The 27,999-nt window shown below is 44.9% G+C and overlaps 1 protein-coding gene across 2 annotated transcripts; it reads right to left on the bottom strand.

The window, feature by feature from the left end:
- Window positions 1-27,999, bottom strand: TMEM45A (transmembrane protein 45A). Of its 2 annotated transcripts, none has more exons than XM_059874192.1 (6): window positions 27,788-27,999; window positions 11,499-11,708; window positions 9,338-9,550; window positions 7,526-7,710; window positions 5,215-5,360; window positions 1-3,352 (listed from the first exon to the last, which is right to left on the bottom strand). In XM_059874192.1, the coding sequence occupies exons 2-6, from the start codon at window positions 11,686-11,688 to the stop codon at window positions 3,259-3,261; spliced, it is 828 nt and encodes a 275-aa protein (XP_059730175.1). In that variant the 5' UTR covers window positions 11,689-11,708; window positions 27,788-27,999; the 3' UTR covers window positions 1-3,258. The 2 variants fall into 2 exon arrangements, with proteins under 2 accessions (XP_059730175.1, XP_059730181.1); XM_059874198.1 differs by lacking the exon at window positions 27,788-27,999 and adding an exon at window positions 11,825-11,876.

Below are 27,999 nucleotides of genomic sequence, written 5' to 3'. Positions count from 1 at the left end.
TTACATTAATAAATCAATTTTATTTAAATAAAATTACAGGTGTATTTGTCTAATAAAAACTAACATATCATTTTTCAAAGGCACCAATATTTAAAAATAATTTATATTTTCTTGAGAGCAGCTTCCTTTTTCTGAGTGGTGTTTGTAAACTTCTTGGACTTCCCTCCCCTCATTCAACTCAGGCAATACCTGCTGCTTGTGAAATGATGAAGGCTGTACCTTTTTCATTGTGGTAGATGCCCCACTGTTCCTGAGCATCTCTTTGGAACACAGGAGAATGGGTCAGGTGTTCCATACAGCAAAACCTCACTCTGAAATAGGGTGTTCCTCTCCTTTGTTGCACCATACACTTGTCAGGCACAAACCCCTGCTATGACACTCACTTTCCATGTACTGTAATATTAAAAATTAAATTCCAAAAGCTACTGTTTCTTTGAGACTTCAGGATCTGTTTTTCCTTGCATTTCTCCAAGCTTGATAATGCAATGCCACACTTCCTAATGTGAGGAGAGAGCCTTTTGCACAAAGCCTGCCCAACAGTTCTGTGTCAGACTGCATCAGCCTCCAGTTGCAGCTTCCTTAGAGGTGTCTTTGCTAAGCATGGTTGCACCAAAAACGTCAGACACATGTTGGGCTTATTCCTCCAGTTCTGTGTCATTTACAGGAGATTCACAGCAGGGACACAGAGGGAGGTGCAGGTGATACCTCTCAGCAGGCCAAATCCTGCACAGTTTTTCCCCAAAAAAGACCCAGCTCTACAGCCACTGCTGGATAAGGACAGAGCCAGGGTCCCCAGCTCCTCCCCACAGGAGAAGCAGTATCAGGCAGCCACTCTCTGTCCAATGAGTTCAAGTACTGTCACTTTTTGCTTCTGTAAAAGCAGGGAATTGTTTTCAAAAGGAGATTTTGAAGGCTAAGCACCTTCCATGTGCACAGCTTGCCCATCAGGTTCACTGCATCAATTGATTTTATAATTGTGACAGACTTGTAATAATCCCCAAGTTCTCTTTGATGCACAACCATTGTCTTCTCTGCCCAGCACTACAGAAGCTTTGTAGCTCAACCATTCTAACAGGAAAAAGGATCTGCCCTTTAAAAAAAAATCCCCACAATTTAGAGTCAACTGTGATATGGGGCAATGAAGGTAAGATCCTAACAGGAATACATTTGGCAAATGTATCCCTGCTGCAATTAACAGGCAAGCTCCTCAGGGAAGCCCTGGATCTTCCTTCTACAGAAAATCTGCTTTTAATGGAACCACAGTAACCAAACTCCAGTCTTAGATTTGCAGAGTAGAGTAAATAGAATTATTTCAGAGTTTGTAGTAAGACCAGTGTAAAGCTGAGACACACAGCTACAAATATACCATACCAATACCTACCTTACAAGAATGTCCTGGGCTTTACTAAGGTTTGTGACAGGCTTTACTAAAGTTTGCCAAAATCTCCAAGAGCCCTCAGAGAAAGGCATTGGAAAAGGGCCAAGAATTACTAAGGAAAGCAGTGATCTTTGGCTAGCAATGTGCAATTTCCTCCTTGACATTTGCAAATGTAGAAATGAATGAGAGCCGTCTACTTTTCCTTTCCAAAGATTCATCTGGATAATCTGACACCTGGTTACAGGTGTTACTTCACAATACTTGGCAAACACCTAAACTTATTTTAAAAATTAACAATAAAGTCTTCTAAGAAGACATACAAAAGCTCAGACAGTTTATTGTGCTTTTCATCCTGCTTAGGTTATCTCTTTGGTTCAGAGATACAGCACCTTAATATTTACATGGTATTAAACGTATTTATCAAGCAAAGCAGTAAAGTTTGCAGTTTGCATTATTCCTGTCTGTGAGAAGCAAAGTAGTTTCTGATGATCTCCTTCAGAATAAACAACACCACTGATTTTAGAAAGGCACTGACAAAACTGACAGAGTAAAATACAACATTAACAGCATGTGCAGCTTAGAAAGGAGCTCCTTGAAAAGGGGGAGATAAAAGGTTGATCTTAAAAATGAAGTAAATGTTTATGTTGTATTGAAGGTAAAGCAGTTTTAGAAAAAGCCTGTAAGGATTTTTTTGGGTCTTGGGATCCCTTTGAGGTACAAACTATATTATTAGCTAGCTTTTTTAAGCAATCATTTTGCTGCCATTGGTAATGAACACTATGCTTTTAACTAGGTCAGTTTGCATGGAGAAAATAAATGCAATTAAAAGTGGTGTTATTTTTTAATTCTCTCACTGATGTTGGTAGCTGGGTATGGAGTTACTAAAAAGGCAACACCTGCCCTCCCACAGCTCACTGTGCAGCACCGTGCAGGCTGCCTGGTGACTGAAGGGTGATACAGGGAAAGGGATGCAAAACCATCTCATCCTGCCCACAGAGCAGGATTACCCACTCCTGACTCAGGTGGTGGGTCACATGTCTGCTCTGAATCCTGCAGAAAACCACCAAATTCCACCTGAGGAGAGGAAATAGCTTTGGGAAAGAAACTGGTTTTACAGTTAGGTGCTGCCTGACTGGACACCCCTCAGCCTTTCTGGAAAAGAAATTGTTCCAAGCACCAAGGGAAGGCAGGGTCACTTTCACTGCCTTGAAAAGTCAAAGGATAGCAAAGAGACAGGACTGTCTAGGCACAAGCACAAACAACCACACTGGGTTTGATCACCAGGTCCTCCTGCCAGGTTTGGTGGTGTCTCTAGGGGGGAGAACACACTGCACACTCTCCAGTGAACCACTCACTGGGTTCACAGTGAGAAGTTCTTCCTGTTTAACATAAAGCCACAAGCAGAGACACAAAATTGTTACACAGAACAGCTGCAAGACTGTGGTTTCTTTATCTTGTTCTACTGTTATCCAGGTCTGCAGAGTTATTTATCCACAGGTACTTGCAGGGCAACAACACACGTTTAAACACCCTGATTATGGAAACTTCATGTCCAGCAGTGGCTGAAAACCATTTTGCTTAGCTTTTAATATGGCAAACATACAGACTTCACTGTGCCACCTCATCTACATCAAGTCTGTCTAATACTAGTCTGATTTTGTGTGAAGCAATGTACTAGTGCAACCACCATGAATCAATATCAAGCTTACCCTTCACAAAAAAAAAAAAAAGTGTAGATGTAGACATCACAGCGAAATAGGAGATTGATATTTGCAAAGCAAGTCATAGTAAAGAATGGATAAAATGGCAAAAAAATGTAGACATGAGGTATCAATTAGCCTAATGGTTGGAGTGGGCAAACTGGTCAAGTCATACTCATGCTAAATTTCCTCTTCTGACTCATGATCTCGTTCAGATGTTTTCAGTAAACCCATTTCCATGGACTGGGACTGCTTAACCTTCGAACGGACTGCCCTGGAGACGACAACAAAAAAAGATGTCAATGGTAACTCAAAGGCTCATCTGACCACTTTTTACATGGTAAAATCCTGCTGAACTCTGGTATCTCATCAGCTCTCGGGGTCTCTAGCTGGTCAGAGTGACCCCGAGATGAGTTAGAAAGTCTCTTTTCCTAGCCTGGCAGTCAAAGAAGGAGTCAGAGCTCTTCAGTTCTTGTTCTCAGGTTGTTTATTGTTCCTTATCTATAAAATTCTTTCTCCTGTCCTGCCAAGGTGCACTCAGCAAGACAGTCCGAGGCACTCTGCCTGCCCCGGGGTGGTGTTATGTCTTTATACTAAAAACTGCATGTACAATGTTTACAATTACTTTCCAATACCTATCACCTATGCTAGACAGTGAGCTTCTGCTCTAAACCAGTCTAAAAGTGCCAACATCACAGCAGAAGATGGAGGCCAAGAAGAAGAAGGAGAAAGGCTGGACACGCCCAGATTGCTCCATCTTGGCCCCTGAACCCCCATTCTAAAAACCCCAAAAAATCTATTTTTCACCCCATGATAAATTCACTATCATTCTACTTAAACTTTCGTGGCTTGTAATCCTTCATATAAAGGTTGGTAATGTTTTTTTCCAAGGGCTAAATCAAAGCCACAGGTGTCTTGGGCTCTGTGCCAAGGTCTCTGAGCCCCCTGGGCAGGGTCTCGAGCCCTCCAGGGCAGCCAGAGGAAGTTCCTGGGTTCTGACAATGAGCGAGTTAGGATGACTCATGCTGTGATTCTGTGGTTAGGAAGTGCTGCCTTTACTGATCCATCCCAACTGTACTTGCAAGCTCTTGTTCCTATGGACATATCCCAGAGCACTTCAAACAAACCTCAGTGAACCCTCCAGAAGGTTCAGTGTCATGCAGGAGCTGGGCACACTTGGGAAGGGACCATAAAGCTGTGAGAAAGAGTCTGCCCAAACTACCCTCAGAGGGGAACTCTGCCAGCGTGCCATGATCAGCCTTCTCTGGGGCCTCATCTGATGCTGCAGCAGCAGCCACTGGTCCCAGCATCAAAAGGGACCTGAGATTGCTGCCACTTTCTCAAGAGCTGCCCCTCTTTATACAGCAAACCAGTTACCCAGCCTTGAGTGCTGGTGCCTTTCAGACTGAGACACAAAAGGAACTGGTACCTCAGTGCAAATCAAGACTGGAAGAACTATGTATTTAACATGATTAAACAGGGCTATTGGGATGGTAGGGATAAAGCAAGGGATGAGAAGCATGTCTAGGACACTGCAGAAAAAGGCTTGGTAGGGTCCTGTGGACAGAAGGTGATCACATTCTGTGATCTGGCATTTTTACAGCCAAATTAACGCTGCAGTTGGAATTTTGTCAGAATTAGCGCTGGGCAGTGAGGAAAAGGGCTAACTTTAGACATTAGGGAGTGAAAATGACCAGTGAAAAAGAAATCAGGTTTGATCACGGGAAATTTCTAGCAAGGAATTCTGTGTAATAATCTTCACAGTCAAGTAATGAAGACTTCTCTCTAAGCCACTTAAAATTAGCAGAGATGAGCAGTTATAGTCTGCAGGTAAAAAAATCTCCTACTTCTGACTTTATATGCACTTACAAATGTGGAAGAATATTGGTGCTCATTTTATGAGAAGTATTGTGCTATGCTATCAGAGCTGTATTTATGGATGCATTTTTCCCCTTTTTACTGAAGCAATGTCATGTGCTTTTCATTGATTACTAGTAACTATTTTTATTTTACCTTGCAAGACAATTACTTACTTCATAGAAACCTTTTCATTTGTCAGTGAAACTTTTCTAAAATAAACCTCCTACTCGACTAAGTAGACAAGTCACCAAAGTTTCAGTGTTTCAAGCAACTTACCAGCTGACAATTGTGTAATTCACTGCAAGTATAAGAAAAGCAAAAGCATAATGCCAGCAATAGCACATGGTCAGGAACATCATGTTAGTGTGATCTGTCTGATTCCACTCTGGGCTTCCATTTGGAGGATAAAGCACAAAGCCAATCTGTAATAAAATAAAAGAGATTTAGTACATGTCATTTGATGAGCATCCTGTGCCTTATCATGTTTTATGCTACCCATCACAAGGCAGACATTTAATTTTCTTATGGTGTTGCTTATTTCTGTGTTTACTATTAAAAAAAAATTTGTAGTCAGTCTCAGGTGTGATGGAACACTTTAAACAGCTCTGTTCAGAAATGCCTTTGAAGACAAAGTGACAGTCCCAGAGACCCACTGCTCTTGCCCAGAAAATTAAGGAGTCTGCCCAACAGCCCAGCCCTGCAACCATCACAATTATGTGCTGTAAGGAGAGGGGCTGGTGCTCAGCCCTCTGTGCTCTGAACTGAAATCACCACATGGATCAGAAAACCTGCCTGGCCATTTGCATTTGCCTCCCTTCTTCCCAGCAGTGTCTGGGAATGCATTACATGGCTGGGAAGATGAATAATCAATGAACAAATAAAGGGGAGCCACAATTCTATTTCTTCTGGGCCATCCAAGGGAAAGGTCAGAAATGGCATAAAAATGGAGTTTCCTCATGCAAGACTGTAAGTTCATGTGAAATACATAGCTGATTTGTTTCCTCAGAGCTGGGAAAGATCAGATTCATATTTGTGCATAAAATGGGAACATGGTTATTCCCGTGGCTATGCAGGGTTTGCATGACTAACACCAAACCTCTGTACTGCTTAATACTATCCAGAGTCCTCACTCAGCAGTTTAGCTGGGAATTCAGAAACTGGGAAGAGGAGAGGAAGAAGGAGGGGAGTGAATTTTGCATTTCCATGCAGAGAATTCAATGAATGAGGGTGTTGATGATGCAGAAAGAAAGTCCCTTTACCTTTTACAAATTTCCTGTGCTGCAGCCAGTGTGTGGTTTTCAGTCACACAGATGGTTGAAGTCTGATGCGGGTGTGAAAAAAGCCACACTTCAATTTCTTCTATTTTTAGTACTTCAATTTTTACTTTGAAACAAAACCCACATTGCCTCTAGAGCTAAAGAAATAATCTGTTCTAAAATTAGATTAGGCAGAAAACAATGAATAAATGGTTGCATCTATTCCTCCTATTCAAAGCTTCTTAAATCACAGGCTGGAAGTTTGCAAACAAGAAAATAAAACAAGAAAATGAAACAGCAAGTGCTGCAGCATCACATTCTTGAGTTCACTTATAGAAAAACACAGCCAGTTCTGAGGTCTGTCTCCATGCCAGAGAAAGCATTTAAATATTTGATTTGGTGCTGAGTGTCCAGTTCTCCTAAGAAACAGCAAACATTTTTATTCATCTTGTCTGGCCAGCATAGAAAAAAGGGAAGCCAGTCTAGACATGCCGGAAGGAAAAATCATTGGAGTGACCTCAATTCCCCACTATAAGATGAAACACACATCAGCACCAGTGCCCCTATTTCTGTTTCAAACTCCTAGCAGCTCCTTAAATCTGTCTCCTGTTCTGACAGCAGAGAAAGAGCCACTGCCAAATATCTGTTATTGGATAGACTCACAAGTAACTGAGGGCATGGAAGCTACATTTTGAGGAGTCCTTTCAGGAGCCACATCCCTGAAATATCAAAGTTTGGGCTGTTCTTTTTTCTGCTCAGCTCCCAGAGCACTAGAAAAGCAGGAGGCTTTACACCACCCAGTTTCCTAATGAGAATCTGTAACTTAAGCACCTTTTGAACCTGGCAATGTCAATGAGGCCTTTGCCTCACCTCTCCAGTACTACACTGGGTGTCTACTCACTGCTCCAGCAGCTGACAGTAAAGACTCTCTTTGTAAAGAACAACATATATTTCCATGCTCTAAAATTACTGCCACTTGGCTGGCAAATTGGGAACAGGATGTTACAGGGATCAGAGAGCTCTGTAATATGGAGAACTCAAGAAAAACCCTTTAGCTTCTTTATTGATTCACATAAAAGGCACTTAAGTAAAGCGTCTTCTTCCTCTTCTTCTTCTTCTTTTTCTTCTTCTTCTGTAAAATGGCTATGAGAAATACTTTTATCTCTTAAAAGGAATATTTTTTTTCTGTATCTCTTTAAAGGAACTTATTTTCTATAAGTCTTTTGAGGTTTATGTTTAAAAAGCATATACATAACCTGAGAAACATATGCAAAGGGTTAAATGACTTATTTTGGTGAGGAAGAAATGACAAAGGCAGAAAAGTCACCTACCTGCCAGAACCAGCTGCCCTGTAATATGCAGAGGCTTGTACGCAGCATCTCTAGCACAATACTGCCACGGAAAAAAACTTCCAAAAATATGCAGGCAGCAGCTCCAAAGATAGCAAATAGCAGTAACTGATGAACATGGACATCCAGCATGGCTCTCCCATGAAGATGGTAGCAGAAGAGAAAACCTGGAATAAATTGTGATCAGTTTAACATCATTTATTCCTTTGCAATTTCCCTGCATCTGCTTTTAGAAAACAGTGAAACATTTCTGGCATTTCTCTTCATGCCAGTATCACCGTCACTCACACTGCTTTAGCTAACCAGTTGTGCACCATGTCAGTACCTACATCAAACACATGCCTGAGCTTCTGAGCACTTACCCAAAACAGGCTTTTGCTGCTATTTCCGTAACATTTCTGTTGCTCTCTAAGCAGGTAGGAAAGCTAAGATACACCCCTACAATGCAGGATCACGACCTGGCAGTGTAAGGAAGGCCAAGACTGATCTTTTTGTGAGCTCCTTGTAGTGTTTCAGGGAGTGAAACAGGCAGCTCCCAGAGGGTCATTCTGCAAGGCTGATTTGAGATTCCCAGACTGTCCTGGATTGCCAAGCAAATTGTATCCTATTTGCCATCTGTGTGGCAGCTGTCTTCTGTTAAGTGAGCAGTTTTCCCTATCTCTTCCACACCCAATCCTCCCTCCAGGGGAACATCTGCTGATTACAGGCTACTGAATGTCACTGCATGGCTGATAAGAACTACAGCATCCCATTGTGAGATGCTTTGCCCAGAGGGAGGAGCCAAGCACTCCTAACTGGATATAATCTTGAGATTCTGGAACACCAGCACAGCTTTCTCCACTGGATTACCAGAGGAACAGCTGCCTCTTCCACTGGATCTTCAGAGGAAGACTACACCTTTCTACAGGCTCACTGCTCCAACAGAACCACACCTGACACTCCAGGAGAACTGCAGCCACAATTCCAACTGGACTGCTATCAACACCCACACCAACAGGGTGTCAGGTCATATTCTGACTCTGTCAGTGTTGTTTTAGTTTACTGCATTGTTTATTTTATTTTGATTTTCTTCACTAATAAAGAACTGTTATTCCTGCTCCCATATTTTTGCCTGAGAGCGCCCTTAATTTAAAATTTATAACAATTTGGAGGGAGGGGGTTTACATTTCCCATTTCAGGGGAGGCTCCTTCCTTCCTTAGCAGGCATCTGTCTTTTGAAACCAAAACACAGACCAATGATCAATAGCCATCCACAGTGAGAGGAATAGCGGATTTGTCTTTACAAACAAGCTGTGGGTCTGCTGGTAGATAAAACCAGCACCAGGAGATAAACAATGGGAAGGATTCCACTGACTGGTGAATGGAAAAAGATATTTGCTTTTACAAATAAACTTTAGGTTTGCTGAGAAATGAAATTGGACATTGAAAGATGAAAGAAACAATGGGAAAGAAAACCTGTAAATTCTGTAAGAATTAAAAATTAAAAGGGAAGGTTATACATTAGAGGGAAATCTTTGGGATCAGGCGTATCGGGGAGTCTGTACCCCTCCAGTACCTCAGCCAATGGGGAAAGAGAGAGGGAAATGTGCCCAGGAAATCAGGATAAAAAGGAGGCTGCGTCCTCCAAAAATTTGAGAGATCCCAGGGGAATGCCCCATGGCCTCTCCCTTTACTCGAATAAAGCCAAAAAAGGACTCCTCTGTCTCCTTTTTGGACATAAACCTCTGGTGTTTGTGGAGTAATTTTCCTAACAAGAGGATTCATGCACATCCCTGCAGGGAGAGGTAAACTGACCCTCAATGAAGACTGCTAAGGAAAGCATCATCCTGTCCATGGCCGCTGGCAGCGCGTTGGTCCCGTGAGCCACGATGTCCACCAGCCCCGAAATGCCATAGAAGAGGTACATGGTGGCATGCTGCCAGTTCATCAAGTGATCCCAGTGCTTCTTCTCGTAGTTGTACAGCTTCAGATGAGGTCCATCAGGAACAAACTGCTCAGCCACCATCCCTGTGCATGAAACAAGAAGAAAAACCTTTGTTCTGGTGCTTAAGGTATAAACTGATGGCAAGTCTTTACACAAACGATAGAGGCAGCAATACATCCCAGGCAGCATAATGTCAGTAAGTTTGAGGTTTTACCATCACATAATCTGGAGAGTGGAGAGCCAGGGGAAATCAGGCCTCAGCTCCACTCCTGGTAGAACTATTTGTATCTTGCAGTTTCCAGCAATGAAAATGAAAACAGCTTATTCAGTGCTGCTTTTTCTTCTTTTAAACAATTGCTATTGTAGTAGTCCTCTGACCAAATTTTTCAGCTGCCTTTTCCAATGGTTCAAGCAAGAGCATAACACATGCTAAAGTCTCCAAAAGAAAGATTTACCATTTCAGTGCCCTGCCACATGCAGGATGACAGAGTTCAGACTCATAATTCAAAGGGGATTTTTCCTCTAAAGCCATAAAAGGAAACCCCTCCACCGTGCAGAGTTAATAGAAGTCCCATGGGAATGTACAGGGAGTTAGTATTTGAATCACTGCTCCACTCTCTCCCTTACCTTGGCCCCTCAGTGTTTTGCTAACTAGCTGAGGTACTCCAGCAAGGGAAAACTACTTTTAAATGCTTTATATGATCAATGAAGTTTGGGGAGGGTTTAAACATTGTTTGTGCTTTTAAAACATAAAAGATGATTACATTGTTTACAAAGCACAGGCCAGTATCCTGCTGTAAAAGCAGATATGCTGTAGAGCAAGTGCAGTGTTGTTCCACCTTTATTTCCAGTTTTCCTAACACAGAAACAGCAGGTTTTACTCCTGATGCCTTTACTGTTTATCTTAGCCAAGCACTTTTTCCATACTTTTGATTTGAATCGGAATTTCCATATGTTAAAATAAGAACTTGTGGTTTCAAAGTAAAAATAAAAACAGTACATTAATGTTTTTGCTGCCAAACTACCTCTAGCCACAGACTGGGAGATTTGTAGGAAAGGTGTCCACAATCACGCCTCAAAATGAATGCTATTATTTAGATTTTTATCATTTTTTAATGATAAAACTGTAGACACAACATCCCTTCAGTGCTGATATATCTTATCAGAGAGGAAGCAAAAGCAAGAACAAGACTTTGTCACAGCCTGCATCTTGATTAGAAATGAGGCAACTCTGGGCATCTAAGGAAGAGTAGACAAATAGAATCTAGAAGTGCAAAGAATGCTTAAAATTCAGCTATTTTTCAACTTGAGCTGCAGGTGCTGATCTCCTCAGATCCCCTGTTGTTTAGCTTACTTACCCTCTAAAGCCAAATCACTACCACACAGCCTGCCAGGATGTAAACAAGAACTAAACACTTTCAGGCAGCTACACAGCTCCCAGAACCATCCCAGTGGGTTTGTACCTGGCCTGGACACAACAGAAGGACAAACAGCTCCCCCACACCCCATCACAACAGTCCTGCAGCAACAAGATCTGGAGTTCAGTCTTTTTGTGTGAATATTTTCACTTTTGACTGAGATTAATCAAAAAAATCATCTGCATCATTTACATATTTTATCAATAACTCAGTGGAGGCTTCCAACATCTGAGATGATTGAATTCAAAATAGAAAAGTAACACCTTCATAGTCTGGTGCTCCCAGCATGCACATGGGAGCCCCTTGACCTTGCTTCAATATCTTGTCTCCCTCTCCCTCCCTGAACAGTGAGCAGTACATGAACACTGAGATGTGGTCAGGAGCAGTCAACTGGTCAGGAGTGGTCAGGAGACCTCACAGAAGCTCCAGAAGAGGACTGTGGATGGAAACCACGCTATGGCCACAGCTGTGTAATTAACAGCAGCAGCCCTGCCACTTCTCAGTGGTAAAAGGGCAAAAGAGCAGAGCAAAAGGAGATTCATTTTATCAGAGAACCAAATTTAAAGCAAAAAGTGCTAGAAGGTACAGCCTGCCCTTAGTCCACCTCACTTACCAATGAGGGCAAAGACAGCTTTGATGATGCCCTCCACAAACTCCAGGCGCTGGAATCCTGCCCTGGAACCAAGGTAGCAAGCGTTCTTGTTCTTTCGACAGGCGTACTTCAGTGGGTACTTCACTGACCACCACAAGCCAAAAAGAAGGAAAAAGCTTCCAGGGAGGGCATGCCCTTTGAAATTGCCCATAGTTTTCTGCTAGGCAATACCTGTGGGAGAAACAAACAGAGACTGGTTATGGGAATATTGGGAAAATTCTGTGGGTCATAATTCTAAAATATCTCCTTGCATAGATCAAATGGGTGCCACTGAATTGAGTACTCACAGTTAATTTAAAAATAAATTTGGGTACTTCTCTTCTCAGCCACTCTCCCCAGTTTCACAGCTTTGCAGAAGCAGCAGAGCAGCTGACCTGAAATGCAGAGCTGGCAGTCAGCAGGGCAGGAGAAGGAAAAGCCTTGGCACACTATGTCTTGCTGTAGAAGTTGTGCTAGCAAAAGAGAGAACCTATATTCTCACTTTACACTCATCAAATGGGTAAATATTCACTAGTAAATAGTATTTTTTTAATTTCAATCCAGATGTCTTGTTATGATTTACAAACATGAAGTAAGTCTCATTATTTTATGCACCCACCACTAGATATATATTATCAAGTACATCAAGTGCACTGTGTGACAAGTTTATTACTTGGTCAGGATTATGTAGTCATTTAAAAGCAGTGCCATTCATAATCCTAGTAATTCTGGTCATCATCCCAAAATTTGGGAAAGTTGCCTTTGAGCCAGTGGCTTCTTCATTAAAATGACGGTTCTAACATTAAATTGCAATTTTTCTTTAAGATATTATAAATTGAGTAATTGTGCCTCATTCCCCAAAGGCATACTGGGTCTCTGCACAGGCAGCTGTCAAGAATAATCACTTTAGAAGGATTGGCAGTCTGTACTTTGTGTTATTATTGTTGCTGACTTAAAAGTTCAATTTCCACACTGCACTGGAGCTATCTGGCTATGAATGGAACATGGAAGCTCTAGTATATTTTTCTTTTTCATGGGTATTTCCTATGGTCAGCTCTGCATAAGAAGTTTTAAACTGCAGCTTCTGGGCCATGGAGCACTTGCAGGGTTCATGTAAGGCTGTCTAGTCACGTAGTGTGAGCTCTCTGCTACTTCTGGAGGCTAAACTCCACTGAAAGCTTTACTTTTTTTTTTTAAGAGAAACTTTTCCACATGCACAGGTCCTGGAGTTCTCCTAAGTCTATCCCAACTGCATGAGGAGAGGTGGCCTCTATAGTAGGCCACAAAGGAGAAGAAAAGAAAATACAACTGTTCATGCATAGCATGAGTCTGGCCTGATTTAAACAGAATGCAATCCTGCTGCCCCTGCCTGTCCCCTCCTCTTCCAGAGCTGAACTCTCCCACTGTAAGGGCTGCTGAGTGGGAGAGGTGAGCTTTAAAAGCTTTCCCTGGATAATACCCTGGTTGCCTAATTTCTAGGGAAGCACTGGGGAAGGACAAGAGCAGAGAAATGTGATGCTGGTTTCCCAAGCAAGCCCATTTCTGGGTGTGTCCCTGCAGGTGTTGCGAGGTCTGGTGACTGCATGTGGAAGTTGGGAAGGAGAGAGAGTGGAGATGGGTGCATTGAGCTCAGGGAAGCAGCATCTGCCAGGAACGTGGCAGCCAAGGGGGCACAAGGGACATGTTTGTGAACAAAACATAAAGGACTAAAGGACTCCCACTTGGGGTTTCTGCTGTGTGGGGAAGGCCTCCTGCAGCTGGGGGTCCAAGAGCTGGGAGAGCCTTTCTGGGCCTTCTCTGCCTCCCCCACCACCCTTAAAAGTTCTGCTGGGTTGATGCCTGTGTGTTTTATTTGCAGATGGGGAAAGCACTGCTCAGTCTGCAGCAGCCCACAGCACAGTAGGTGTCAGAACTCAGGACATCCCTTTGGGAGTCTGGAGTTGCCAGGACCCCTGCCAGGGGGCTCGGAGACCCTGGCACACAGCCCAGAACACCAGTGGGTTCGATTACGAACCATGGAGCAAATTGCCACCTTTACATGAAGAGATAAAAGCCACAGCAGTTTAAGCAGTGTAATAATAAAGTTATCACAGGGTGCAAATGTAGGTTTTGGGATTTTTAGTATAGGGGTTTTGGGGGACAAGATGGAGGGATTTGTGTGTGTCTAGCCTTTCTTCTTCTTCTTCTCCTTCTTGGCCTCCATCTTCACTGGTGATGTTGGCACTTTTAGATTGGTTTAGAGTAGAAGCTCACTGTCTAACATAGGTGATAGGTATTGGAAAATAACTGTAAACGTGTTACACGTAGTTTTTAGCATATAAAGATAACACCGCCCTGGGGGCAGACAGAGTGCCTCTGACTGTCCTGCTGAGCAGACCTCAGCTGGGCAGAAAGAAAATTTTGTAGATAAGATACAATAAACAACCTTGAGACCGAAAACTTAAGAGCTTCGACGGATCCTTTGAAGGCGCGGGCTGAAGCAGAGACTTTTAATACAAGTCGGGGTCGCAAACCCTGCGGCCATCCAACAAGTGGGGCTCTCACTGGTGAGGTTTGGGGACCCAGCCCTTGCTGTCTCAGCCAAAAGCTTCTTTCCTCATATTGGGACACCTTTAGTTCAAAGACTCTGACCTGCCTGAACATCCCTGCCAGTACTCACTGCACCGCTGTTTGCCCCAATAAAGGGCACTACTTACAGCTCTAGACAGTCCTCTAAACTTTGCTTTAACCTTTAAAATACTTCTTTTGCTTTCCAAACCTTAATTTCTGAGGTTTATTAAACATGTTGGCCTGGAAGGTGTTGCTGCCTTTTCAGTCACATTGGTCTTTTCCCTTCTTTGACTGAAAGGAAGAGGGGAGAAGAGGGGAGTGGCTTTTCCTCACCACATCTTACCTCACTGAGCACAGTTCATTGACAAGACTTTATTCATTATCATTATGATTCACCACAGGTACAAAGCAGTTCAAAAGGAACAATTTACCCTGTACTGCACATCAAAGCAAAACAATGGATTAGAAAGATAAATGAAACCTCTGAATAACCTTCCCTTAGGAGAGTACAGCTACAGTAGGAGTGAAATGAAGAATTGTGTTGATGTCATTTGTAGTAAAACTTCAAAAGTAATTCTTAATCTGTAAATTGACACCTGGGTTACCTAGATTTTTAAACACTGGGGGATTTTTCTGCACAAAATCTGGGCAAACTATCAAGAGACTTTGTTTTGAGCTATTTTTGCCTCTCAAAACAAGCAAAAAGAAGAAAAGACTGATACAGCAGCTGATGTTCCACATCCAGTGTAAACAGAATAGAACCAGAAAAATTACTTTTTTGCTAAAAGAAGTACAAACACATATTATTAGCTTTAGAGGGTGTAAACTTCAGATTGAGTTCATCCAAAGGTGTGAGGGATTATTTGTAGGATTTCTCTAGAAAGACACACATCAGTTCTGCTGGCCAGCTGTTGTGGCAAACCTTTGGAATGCTGCATCTCAACACAGCTGGTTTCAGAAAGGAGTTATACAACTTACTCTTTAAAGATTTAGTGAACTTAAAAACATCATGACAGAGCTTGCCTTAAACTGATTAATCTTCCCAATTCATGAGTTTTCTCTTTTCAGGCCTGCGAGTTACTTTTGGTGAGTCTAGAAGTCACCTGCCATCACCCACTGCTTTGATGTGACTGAAAAGTTTTGTCTGCAAATGAACTGGGGGATGTTGCACACTTTGGGGGCCTAGTGTGAAACTGAGGATATGGTGAGGCTAAGCACAGACTCCTCAGTAGGAAAGTCTCTGTGGGGTCAGGAGATGCATCTGGGAGGTGGAAGGCAGAGGTGTAATGGGAGGTGAAAGGAGAGGACAACAATATGTCAGGCTGCTGCCTTTCCATGAGGCATTTCCCTGTGCAGCCTGGGACAAAACATCTGCCAGCTTTTCTGCAGAGCTTGAGAGCCAGACAGTTTTGGTACAGCAGGTGCTATTTATTGGATAAAGATGGCATCAGCATGTTATGATATACTTGATAAATACTTGATAAATTTGAGGGCTTATTTTTACAGAGCCTTATCAGTCTATATCTGTAATGTCAGACTGATGTTGCAGGATGTGCAAATCCAAGACCCTCTCTTTTGCCCTCAGTGATTTCAGGGCCAAGGCTGTTGGCAGAGCCACAGCCATGTTCTCAGCAGCAAACATTCCTTGCTGCCCACAACCCTCCCTAGAGTTCATCATCTTAGATTGGATATCAGGAGAAATTTCATCACTGAAAGAACTGTCAAGTCACTGCCCAGGGAAGTGGTGGGATCATCATTCCTGGAGGTATTTAAAAGGTACAGAAATGTGGCTGCTGGGACCTTGTTTAGTGGAGGACTTGGCAGTGCTGTGTTAATGGTTGGACTCAATAATCTGAAAGGTCTTTTCCTACCTAAACAATTCTGTGATTCAATGGTCTGCCAGAGCTGAAAGCAGAGTTGACCCACAGACAGGGGCCATGTGGCCTGGCCCCAAAGCCACCCAGTCCCACCAGGTGCCACACACATTCCCATAGCTGGTGACCTGCTTCACAACTTCAACTCTGTCCAAATCCTTCTCCTAACCCTGCCAGGCAAAGGCAGTGGTTCTGATGCCCACAACAGGCACACAGACATCAAAAGGCACACAGCTGGCAACACAGAATCACAGAATCACTAGACTGGAAGAGACCTACAACATCATCGAGTCCAATCCAGCCCTAACGCCTCAATTAACCATGGCACTGAGTGCCACATCCAGTCCTTTTTTAAACACCTCCAGGGATGGCGACTCCAGCACCTCCCTGGGGAAGCCATTTCAGAATTTTATCACTCTTTCTGCAAAAAATTTTTTCCTAATATCCAGCCTATTATCCAACCCTTGGCACAGTTTAAGACTATGTCCTCTGGTTCTGTCAGTTGCTGCCTGGTGAAAGAGACCAACCCCACCTGGCTCCAGCCACCTTTCAGGAAGTTGTAGAGAGTGATAAGGTCACCCCTGAGTCTCCTTTTCTCCAGGCTAAACACCCCCAGCTCCCTCAGTCACTCCTCACAGGGTTTGTGTTCCAAGCCCCTCTCCAGCCTCGTTGCCTCCTCTGGACGCGCTCAAACGTCTCCAGGTCCTTCCCAAACTGAGGGGCCAGAACTGGACACAGCACTCAAGGTGTGGCCTCACCAGTGCCAGGTACAGGGGAAGAATGACCTCCCTGCTCCTGCTGGCCACACTGTTCCTGACACAGGCCAGGAGCCATTGGCCTTCTTGGCCACCAGGGCACACCGCTGGCTCATGTCCATGTCAGCCAGTACCCCCAGGTCCCTTTCTGCCCGGGCACTGTCCAGCCACACTGTCCCCAGCCTATAGTGCTGCAGGGGGTTATTGTGGCCAAAATGCAGGACTTGGCACTTGGATTTATTAAACTTCATCCCACTGGACTCTGCCCATCCGTCCAACCATTCCAGGTCTCTCTGCAGAGCCCTCCTACCTTCCAACAGATTGACACACTCCCAGCTTGGTGTCATCTGCAAATTTACCAATGAAGGACTCAATACCTTCATCCATGTCATCAATAAAAATATTAAAAACAGAACAGGCCCCAGCTCTGACCCCTGAGGGACACCACTGGTGACTGGCCCCAGCTGGGTGCAGCACTGCTCACCACCACTCTGGGCTTGGCCATCCAGCCAGTTCCTAACCCAGCACAGAGTGCCCTGTCCAAGCCCTGGGCTGCCAGCTTTTCCAGGAGTGTGCTGTGGGAGACAGTGTCAAAGGCCCTCCTGAAATCCAGGTACACAACATCCACAGCCTTTCCTGCATCCACCAGATGGGTCACTTGGTCATAAAAGGAGATCAGGTTGGTCAAACACGACCTACCCCTCCTGAACCCCCACTGGCTGGGTCTGATACCCTGGCCATCGTGCAAGTGCTGTGTGATGACACTCAGTACAAACTGTTCCTTACCAGGTACTGAGGTCAGGCTCACTGACCTATAATTAGGATTATAGGATCCTCCTTCCCACCTTTGTGAATGGGCATCACACTGGCCAGCTTCCAGTCCTCTGGAACCTCCCCAGTGAGCCAGGACTGTTGGTAAATGATGGAGAGTGGCTTTGCAAGCTCATCTGCCAGCTCCCTCTTCACCCTGGGATGGATCCCATCTGGTCCCATGGATTTATGAACATCCAAGTGGCTCAGCAGTTCTCTGACTGCCTCCTCCTGGATAACAGGGGGATCATTCTGCTCCCTGACACCTTCTACCAGCCCAGGAGGACAGCTGTCCTGAGGACAAGCTGTCTTCTCACTGAAAACTAAGACAAAAAAGGTGTTAAGCACCTCTGCCTTCTCCTCCTCTGCAGTTACCAAGTTCCCTCCTGTATCCAGCAGAGAACAGAGGTTGGTCTCACCCTTCCTTTTGCTGTTAATATATTTGTAACAACATTTTTTATTATCCTTTACAAAAGCTGCCAAATTAAGTTCAAACCAGGCTTTGGCCTTCCTAATTTTTTCCTACGTGCCCTGGCAACCCCTTCAAATACTTCCTGAGAGACCTGACCCTCCTTCCAAAGATGATACATCCTCTTTTTATTCCTAAGTTCCTTTAAATCCTCCTTGCCCATCTAGGCTGGACATTTGCCTCGTCAACTCGTCTTTCAGCACACAGGGACAGTCTGTTCCTGTGCCCTCAAGACCTCTGTTTTGAAGCATGCCAACCTTTCCTTGACTCCTTTGTTTTTAAGGACTGTTTCCCAAGGAACTCTCTGAATAAGTCTCCTAAACAGGCCAGAGTCTGCCCTCTGTAAGTCCAGTGTAAGAGTCTTATTGATGTTCCTCCTGATTCCACCAAATATTGAAAACTATAATTTCCTGATCACTGTGCCCCAAGCAGCCTCTAACAACCACATCTCCCACCAGCCCATCTCTATTTGCAAACAACAGATCCAACATAGTCCCTCCCCTGGCAGGCTTGCTCATCAGCTGTGACAAAAAGTTGTCCTCCACACACTCTAAGAACCTCCTGGATGGCCTCTTCTCTGCTGTGCTGTGTTCCCAAATGTCTGGTAGGTTAAGTCACCTACAAGAATGAGGGCTGGTAATCCTGAAACATTCTCCAGCTGCTGCTGGAATGAGTTGTCCACCTCTTCTTCCTGGTTGGGTGGATGATAACAGACTCCCAGTAGGATATCAGCCTTTTTAGCCTTCCCCTTAATTCTCACCCATAGGCACCACCTTCATCATCATTAGTTTCAATAGCTATGGCGTCCAAGGCCTCCCTAACATAAAGGGCCACCCCTATACTTCTTCTCTCTTCTGTCTCTCCTGAAGAGCTTGTAGCCATTCCAGTGCAGCACTCCAGCCATGTGAGTCATCCCACCAGGTTTCTGTGATGGCAACTACATCACAGTTCTGCTGCTGCACCATGGCCTCCAGCTCTTCTTGTTTGTTACCCACGCTGCGTGCATTAGTGTACATGCACCTCAGCTGGGCTGCTGATTTCACTCCTATCTCAGGCTTACCACCCTTGAACCTGCTTTCACAAAGCCCAGCTGCATCCCCTTCCCCCTTCAAATCTAGTTTAAAGCCCTCTCAATCAGCCCCACTAATTCATGGGCTAGAATCCTTTTGCCCTTGACAGAAAGATGGAGCCCATCTGGCTCTAGCGGGCCAGGTGCTGTGAAAGTTGCCCCATGATCAAAGATCCCAAAATTCTGCTGATGACACCAACCCTTGAGCCACTTGTTGATAATGTGGGTTCTCCTGTTCATCATTTATCCCTGCCACCAAAGGGACTGAGCAGAACATTACCTGTCCCCGGTCCTATCAACCACTTGACCAAGAGCCCCAAAGTCCCTTTTAATTGCCCTGACCCTCCTTTTTCCAGTCTCATCCCTGCCAGCCTGGAGTATCAGCAGTGGGTAACAATCAGAGGGCTGAATCAGCCCAGGCAGTCTCTCAGGGATGTCCTGTACCCAGGCCCCAGGGAGGCAGCAGACCTCTCTGGGATGGGTCCCTCTGTTCCCCTCAGAAGGGAGTCACCCACTATGACTGCCCTGCTTCTCTTCTCAGTGTCAGAGGTGCTGATCCATCTGACAGATGAAGCCTGACTGGGAGGCTCACAGGGCAGATCCCTTTCTTCACCTGGCCACAGCGGTGCCCATAGGTGACAGGGCTGGCTTTCCAGCACATGCACATCCTTGCCTGCTGCAGATCACATGGCCACTGTCATCTGCTGTGTGCACCCCCAGGATTCCTGCAGGATCACTCACTCCTCATGTCTCCACCCTTAAGTTTCACCACCCCCAGCAAGCAGCCATGGAACCACAGGGCAACAGTAAATTTTGAGATCTAGCAAAGCAAATTTTGGAGTCAAAATGAGGGAATGTTCCCCCACCTCTGCCAACCAGCAGGTCTGCTGCTCTGAAGAGCCTGCCCAGGAGCTGGACAAAGCACACATTCCAGCCCAGATCCAGGCTTTCCACACCAAGTGCCCCTTGAAAAGCTGCTTTCAGCAGAGTGTGGGGCACACCAGCACAGGAGGCTGCTGTCAGGGCTCCAGGACAGCCACAGGCTTCAACTGCCCCAGTCAGACTCACCCATGGAGCCCCATCGTGGAACCCCTGCTCAGGGGCCTGTGGTCTCAGGGGAACTGGAGGAAAAGGTAATTAGGCATCATTATGGCAACAAACTCAATTGTTGAGGTAGTTTATAAATTTTAAGTACCAGCCAACGTTTCTGCAGCTGATTGGAATAAAGAACAAGAAAAAATTTCCAGCTACCTGTGAATGTGAGATGCTTTTTTTTTTTTTAATGTGAGAACTCCAAGCATAGTTTTTCTTGCCATAACCACAGAAAGCACTGCATGATTAAGGTAATTAGAAAGCTGCATGGTATTGCAAAAGTGTTTCACATCCACACTTTGCCAAACCAATATAGGCTGTTCACAGCTGCCAACAAATTCCCCATGTAGCCATAAAGCTTTGTGCACCTGGGTTGCTCATCCCTCTGTTCAGGCTGCATCTTATTCCTGGGGGTCAAAAGGGAACTTGGGATTCCACTGAAAAAGCTGGCTTCCAAGTGAGCACTCAAGAAAAGGTGTGTGTTTTTGTGGCTATTAAGAGCTGCCTTTTAGCCTGAAAATTATCTCACACCATCAGAAGCATGAAAGGCAGCCAAGAAATAGACTCAGATTTAAATATCCTCCGATGGTTTTGGGAGAGATGTTTTGTAACATTTACCAGTTTGATTTCTGATCTCCATTTTTGTGGGGTCCAAGGCAAGACTTGCAAGTGCTGTGGAGAAACCCAACATGCCACCTGGTTACTCAGAAGGCTTCTCAATTGCTTCTGGAAGGGCTAGGTTAGTTTCCCTTTTATCCCTTTTCCCTTTAAAGGACAGACAGAGGTTTAGGCAGCACAACTTCCATGGGACAGGGACATGAGCCAGAGCCTGCCCAGCAGCAGGCAGCTTCCCTTCCCTGCACATTCTCCTGCCACAGCAGTATGCCCTGCAATTTCCTGTGTTTATCAGGCCCTGGGGGATTCTACAGAGGGCTGTAGACCAGAAATGTGGATTTCTTTTCCAGAAATGACACAAGTTACAAAGCCACAAACTCACTCTGCTGCAATGCTTCCATTTCTGCTACACAGCCACATGATAATAAAGGTTAAGATCAAAGATTAAACGTCACCAATTTTTATTTCCATATGCTAGATTAGAAAATAGTGATATGGAGTTTATAGTATTTGATGGAAAATGTTTATTTATCCATAACAGCTGTGGGAATGGATTGTGATATTGGTTAGAACGATGTACCCAGATAAGAGGAGGAAATAACAATTGTAGGCATTTTCTAATCAGGGCACAAGCTGTGATCATACAGCTTTTACAAAAAAATGGAAACCAGCAAAGCTGAAATGCACGTAAGACAAAGAAAATCACAGACAAGTTTAATTTGGTACCAAAGTTTCCTACTTGCAGCTAGAGATCTATTCACGAGGCAAGTGCCTTTTGTCCTGCAGCCATTGTGCTGTAAACACCACAGCCAGCCAGGCTGATTGAAAAACTGTCTGCTCCAAGTACATTGTTCACTAAACACACTCCTGGTTTCATGTCATGACTGAAAGCATTTCAGCGATTACAGCTCTGTGTTTCCAGATGAGATCATTGCTTTGGGGTTAAGGAAATACTCAGCTGGCACCTACAGCTGCTTTAGAATTAGACTGGAGCTGAGTACTGTGTGTATGAATGAGAGCAGGACAAAGACTGTTTGAAATGCTGGAAAGTGACAGGACAGCCTTGGTGTTTTTGGCTTAGGGGTGTGGGAGATACAGATTTTCAGGTAAAGAAAAAAAAAAATTAATGTCATAAACACACATCTCCAAAGTCTGTAGGAGAAGAATTCAAGCTTTGAGAGACTCTTCAAGCCTAGAAGACAGGGATGAAAACCAAAAATCCCAGAGGCAATGACCAGAAATGTATCTGTTGGCCCTAGAAAGAAGGGACTCTGGGACACAATCTGCCACAGTGATGAGTTTGGGCCCACGCCTTGTACCTCTCTGTTTTTTTGCAGTGCCTCACATCTGTCAGAGACTCTTCCTTCCCAGATACTTGTCGGCCCTCTGAGTGCTCCTCACTGTGTTTGTTATCTCTCATGACCCTCCATTTTCTGGCTCTCTTTCCTTGTTCTCTGCACATCTGCTGACTGTTCCTGCTTCCACAGATGAGCAGGCTATCTCCAGGGGTTACCCGGGGACAACAAGTACTACATAACAATCTTACCATTGGCTCTTGATATCTGAGCAGCTGCTCCTCTGGGGATATGAAATTTCTGGTCTTCAGGACTGCCAAATCGGAGCCTTTCTCAGAGCACCACAAGTTCAAAAAACTTACACACACAAAAAGTAAACCTGGTAAGTGCATGGGACACATGAGCATCATTTTTTCCTAGGAAAGATTCATAGTTCCTGTATTGGTCATAAACCCTGGTATTTCCTAGCACTGGCTGAAATGAAGGGTGAAATAGCACGGGGATGTCAGGAAACCACTGCAGGTACAGCAGAGCTGCCTCTGGTGGGACCAGGGTTGGCTCCAGCCACCACAGCCACTTCCATGCCACAGTGGGGTGTCTCCTGTGGGGGCCCCTCCATCAGCCCCCCAGGCAGGGTGGCAGTTCCCTTCTCCACAGAGGGTCACAGCTGAGGTGCTGCAGGGCTCCTCCCAGCCTGGCAGTCTTTGGCTGTGTGTGGCAGAGGCAGAGTGCTGCCAGAGAGAGGGCATAAGGAGGGACATGCTGTGACATCCCGCTGCTGTGCTGTGGGAACTCTTCACTAACATCTGAGACCATCTCCCCTGTCCATCCACCCAGAGCTGGGCTTAGCTGGAGCTCTTAGTGCTCTCTATTTTAACCCGAGTTGTGCTAGCTAGTGACATTCCTATATGCAGTCACTCTCCTTTTGACGTCAATTCCCTTTATCACAGAATCACAAAACCATGAAATTACAGAGTGGTTACTGCTGGAAGGGACTTCTGCAGGTCGTCTAGTCCAACTCCCTGCTAAAGCAGGTTTATCTAGAGCAGGTTGCCCAGGATATCTGGAATATCTCCAGTGAGGGAGAATCCACAGCCTCTCTGGACAACCTGTTCCAGTGCTCAGCCACCTGCACAGGAAGGAAGTTTTTCATCATGTTCAGGTGGAACTTCCTGTGATTCAGTTTGTGCCCATTGTCCCTTGTCCTGTCACCAGGCACCACTGACAAGATTCCTGCACCATCCTCTTTATACCAGCCCTTAGGATACCTGTATGCATGGATGGGGTTCCCTCTCAGCTGTCTCTTCTTCAGGCTGAGCAGGACCAGCTCCCTCAGCTGTTTCTCTGAAGAGAGATGCTCCAGTCTCCTAATCTTCCTTGTAGCCCTCTGCTGGACCCTCTTCAGTAATTCCTTGTCTTCCTTGAATTCAGGAGCCCAGAACTGGACACCGCACCCCAGATGGGGTCTCACCAGGGCAGACTGGTGGGGGAGGATTAGCTCTGTTCTTTAAAGCAGCCCAAGTCACTTCAATGAACAACCTCTGCAGGACTCTAGCTGTTCCTGGAGTTCCATGGTCCAGCAGAGGTTACACTGCCATTAGGAAGGCTGCTCCATGGCTTTGCCACCAAAGCCAGTTCTGTAGGGTGTGATCTCTGACTCCTCTTTGTCTTTCCAGTTGTGTTCACTTACATGCTCTTTGCTTCCTCAGAGGGAAAAGGCTTCCTAGGCTAGGAAAATGTCAAGAGAGCAAAAGTTTGATGTGTCAACTGATGATTTAGAGATCAGAGCCCTGCTCTGGAGAGGAAATGAAATAAAATATGGAGTGGTTTCTGTTGGCATCCTTTTTATAGACCTCCTCCTACAGCATCTTGACAGTACAGTTGGGGTTTCAGTGGGATGGTCTCATAAAATTGCAAAACTGTCAGGACTACTGGACAATGGAAAATTTTTGTAATAAATACTAATGACCACTTGGGCTGTGAAAGATCCTGCATTTGGTACTTACAAAGCTCTTTGCACACTCTTAGAAGTTACTGCAACTGTTATTTATGTCTCCAAACACTTCTTAAAGACAAGAAGACACAACCCAAAAAAAGGGGGGAGTCTACTGAGAAAACTTAATGTTTGAGTGGTCTTCAATGAATATTTTCCACCAGCAAAGAAGCCATATCTGAAAGAGAGCTCTGTGCATAGAATCAGTTAGCTTGGAAAGCACCTCTCACATCATCGAGTCCAGCCTTTGATCACCACCCTGCCAGCTACACCACGGGGCACTGACTGGCACTGCCAGTCTGTCCTTCAGCACCTCCAGGGACAGTGACTCACCACCTCCCTGGGTGGTCTGATCCAATAGGTCTAATCACCCCTTCTGTGAAGAAATTCTTCCTAATGTTCACCTGAACCCTGTCCAGGCACAGCTTAAGACTATGCCCTTTCATCCTGGCCCTACTTGCTTGGGAGAGGAGGCAGACCCACCCCTGGCTACAGCCTCCCTTCAGGCTGTAGAGAGGTGTGAAGGCATGAAAGTGTGAAATCCAGGGCTTGCTGACCTCCATGAGTTACAATTCCTTGGTTGCAAGCGTTTCTCCCTTACAACAACTACTGGTGACTGTGCAGAAAAGGCATTAGAATTTCTCTTCATTATGTACAGGACCAGATATTGAGGTGACTGAAGCCTTTGAATGAGGAACTGGATTACAAAGACCCCGTTTTAAGGGATCACCAAACACTAACAAAATATGGGAAGCAGAATTGTTATCTGCACTGTGTGCATTAGTAAGCTTTCGTCTTAAGGACAGTCTCAAGTTGACAAAAATGGGAAGGGAGCTCATATCAACAAATGTGAGGTCATTATTAAGTCCTTGATGGTTTTAATAGGAAGGACTTGTTTTTCTTACTGAAAAACTAAAAAGAAACTCAGCTTCCTAATGTAAAGGTCGTAACAGCTCATACTTGGGCAAGAAGCCGGTGACACTTTTAAGAGCTGAACTTCTCCTGTCCCCTGCAAGAGAGAAGGCTGGAAACATGGGACATATGTCCATAATATTGGCTTCTGCTGTGACACTGTGCTTCATTTTGCTGTGTCATCCCATAGACAGCCAGCCACTTGTTCATGAATCTCTGCTTTCTGAAGTAATTCCATTAAGTGTTCATAACCTTCTGATAGAGTTTTAGAATAGTTTGAGTTGGAAGGAACCTTTCCACCTGTCTGGGCAACCAGTGCCAGTGTCTCACCATCCTCCTCACGAAAAAATTCTCTCTTATATCTAATCTAAATAGACCCTCTTTTAGTTTAAAACCATTACCCCATTGTCCTGTCAACAAGCCCTACTAAAAAAACTCTCCATCCTCAGCCACCCCATTTGTCTTTGCAATACAGTTAGGTAATGTGAGCCCTCATTGCAAACAAAGTGATTAAAAATAAACGTTTAAATCTTATGAATTTGAAGATTGTAACCAATTCTATGAGTGCTTGGGGCTTACAGCATTCTGCTGCGAAAAGAAAAAAACATGTAAAAATGTTCTTATCAGTAATTTCCACAAAGCTGTGTAACAGAGCAGGTGGGGTTTGCACCTAGAGCTTTGCCTTGACTAACCTGCCTTTGTACCTTGAAGTTTCCTCTGCAGTCTTGTCTGTCTGTCTCGGGCTACCTGATAATACTGCTTCTCCAAGGGGGGCCAAATGCACTGCCTCTACCAATGATAGCCTGGGGGGAACACACTATCAACAGCAGAAAGCTGTATGGATGAAAACCAAAAAGAGAAACACTAATGAATAAATGGGAGTGTTGGCAAGGCAGTCTGTAACATTGCTGCTAGCTGGGAGAAATGGCTGGCTGGCTTTGCCCAGCTAGAAGAGACAAAATGCTTGAGAGGTGAAGTTCCATTCTACGGGACCACCTCAAACTCATGACATTGGAATCAGTTTGTGCTAATACAACATTAGCAGAAACTGAAGAGTCCTCCATGATACAGCAGCAGCAGCTTCAGTTCCTGCAACCCCTCCAACAACACAATTAACAGAGGGAGCAGACCCAGCAAGATCCTCTTCCAAAACCACTGGCATTACAGATGCTACACAATTTGTCTTAGAAATGTCTCAAGTGCAAGGTGATTTGGAGCAGGAGTTTTAGGAGTGTTGCTCACATAGCATTAAAGTGTTATAGCAGGCCCTGATTTAGGCATTAATTGACAAAAGGGACTTAAGTCTCCTTTTCACCTTCTGGAGCCAAAAGCAGCACCGGGACCCAAGGTCTGGCTCATGCTGCATGATGGGATAGAGCTGCCCCTGCAGAAAGTCACTCTACCGAAAGCAAAGGTATTTCAAAACCAATGTCAAATTATTTGTAATTCCTGGATTTAGGAGCTTGTCTTGCTTGGAGCTTGGAAGAGACGGTCAAAATTACTACTCCTGCCAACTGCAAGTGAGCATGAGTGTGTTTGGTCACAGGTAAGAAAAAGGAGCCAGTTGACAAGAGTTCCAGCACTGAGAGGTCTTGGCTCATGCACGTCTTCAGGCTGGAAACAAGGAGCTCATTTTTGCCCTGCTGCACTGGCCATCTGCAATACCGACTCAAATGATCTTTACAGGCAGATTTGTGTGCAAGAAGAGAGTAAACAGCAGTTTGCCTAAACACAGGCATAATTATTCCAGACACTCCCCAAGGTTCTTTTGAGTTTTCTTCTCCAGCAGTTATTTTTACCCACAGTTTCCACAACTGAGAGAAATCTGTTTGGTTTGCCCAGCTTCATTTGTAAGGAGAAAAATACAGAAAATCCACGCAAGCAACCCTGAAAAGCAGCAAAAGACATCTGAGCAAACTTCTGAAAGGTAACTCCAGAGTCAATGATGAATTTGCACCTAAAATGGATATTGGAAACATTCCTTTTACAAAATACTTGGAGTGACTTGGAGTACAATTTGTGCCATAATTTAAAGAGTTCCACAGAAACAGCAATATTGGTGATGCAAACAAAGTTATACCTAGTGGAGAAATCACAAGTACTAAGTATGCAAATGCATGGTAATAACCAAACACTTGGTATAAAAAGTAAAAAGCAGAAATACTTTGGTCTTAAGTACTTCAGTTCCCAAACTCTTCAGAAAGCCCTTTATCAAAAAGATAATTTTTTTAATACCATGTCAAGCATTAAGTGTTTTTAGAGTAAAATATGATTTATTGATGGAAAAGTTGAAACAAAATGGAACATATCCAGGGATGGAAAGTGTTTTTCTGAGGGTTATTCGATTTTGAAATAAAATAAAGAGTCTAAGATAATTTTAGGGTTTCTCTCATTGAGTAGGAAGCCATGAAGTACATTTAAATTCTTTTCATTTTGCCTGGAAATTCAAGTTTGGATATACATCTCCACTTGACACATCCAAGAGGGAGGGAGAGGAAAAAAAATCACATAGTAAACTTAGAACTGAGCCGAACACTTAATGTCCCCTTTGTTTAACCATCCAGAACCTCGGCAGCAAACCCCCTCGCACACGGGGCAGAACGCTCCGGCTGCCTGCAAGGGCCAAGCTCGCCTTCCAACTCCGGCCACCTCGGCGAAAGCGATTGCTGCTTTAAACGTCCCGTCCGCGCTTGTCACCTCAGAAGTGCCCCCCGTGGAGCAAACATGGAGTATTTGTCCTTTCACCCGGCAAGATCCGACATCCCCCCGCCCTGCCCCGCCGCCGCCCGTCCTGCCGTCACCCCGGCCGGGGATCAGGGCCGCCGGGCTGCCCTTACCTGTGCCGCGCCCTCCCTCGCAGCCCCTTCTCCGCCTTCCTTCCTTCCCCCGCTCCGGGGGTCTCGCTGCCGGCCGGGGCAGCGCCGGGGGCAGGACCCTCCAGCTGCGGCCCCCGGGGATGCGCCGCGGCCGCTCCAGATGTTTGCGCCGCGGCCGCCCAGATGTTCCCCTGGCGGCCCCGCGGGGGGCGGGCGTTCTCCTCCCCGCCTGG

The sequence above is a fragment of the Haemorhous mexicanus genome, chromosome 2 (genome assembly GCF_027477595.1).
Source record: "Haemorhous mexicanus isolate bHaeMex1 chromosome 2, bHaeMex1.pri, whole genome shotgun sequence".
NCBI classification, from domain to species: domain Eukaryota; kingdom Metazoa; phylum Chordata; class Aves; order Passeriformes; family Fringillidae; genus Haemorhous; species Haemorhous mexicanus.
The sequence above is the reverse complement of the archived record's forward strand: the minus strand, read 5'-3'. Positions and strand labels throughout refer to the sequence as shown.

Coding starts and splice junctions, on each gene's coding strand:
- TMEM45A (XM_059874192.1), bottom strand. CDS start 11,688: ATGGGCAATTTCAAAGGGCATGCCCTCCCTGGAAGCTTTTTCCTTCTT. Junction 7,711..9,337: donor CTTAGCAGTCTTCATTGAGG/GTCAGTTTACCT, acceptor AATTTATTCCAG/GTTTTCTCTTCTGCTACCAT. Junction 3,353..5,214: donor AATTACACAATTGTCAGCTG/GTAAGTTGCTTG, acceptor TGTCGTCTCCAG/GGCAGTCCGTTCGAAGGTTA.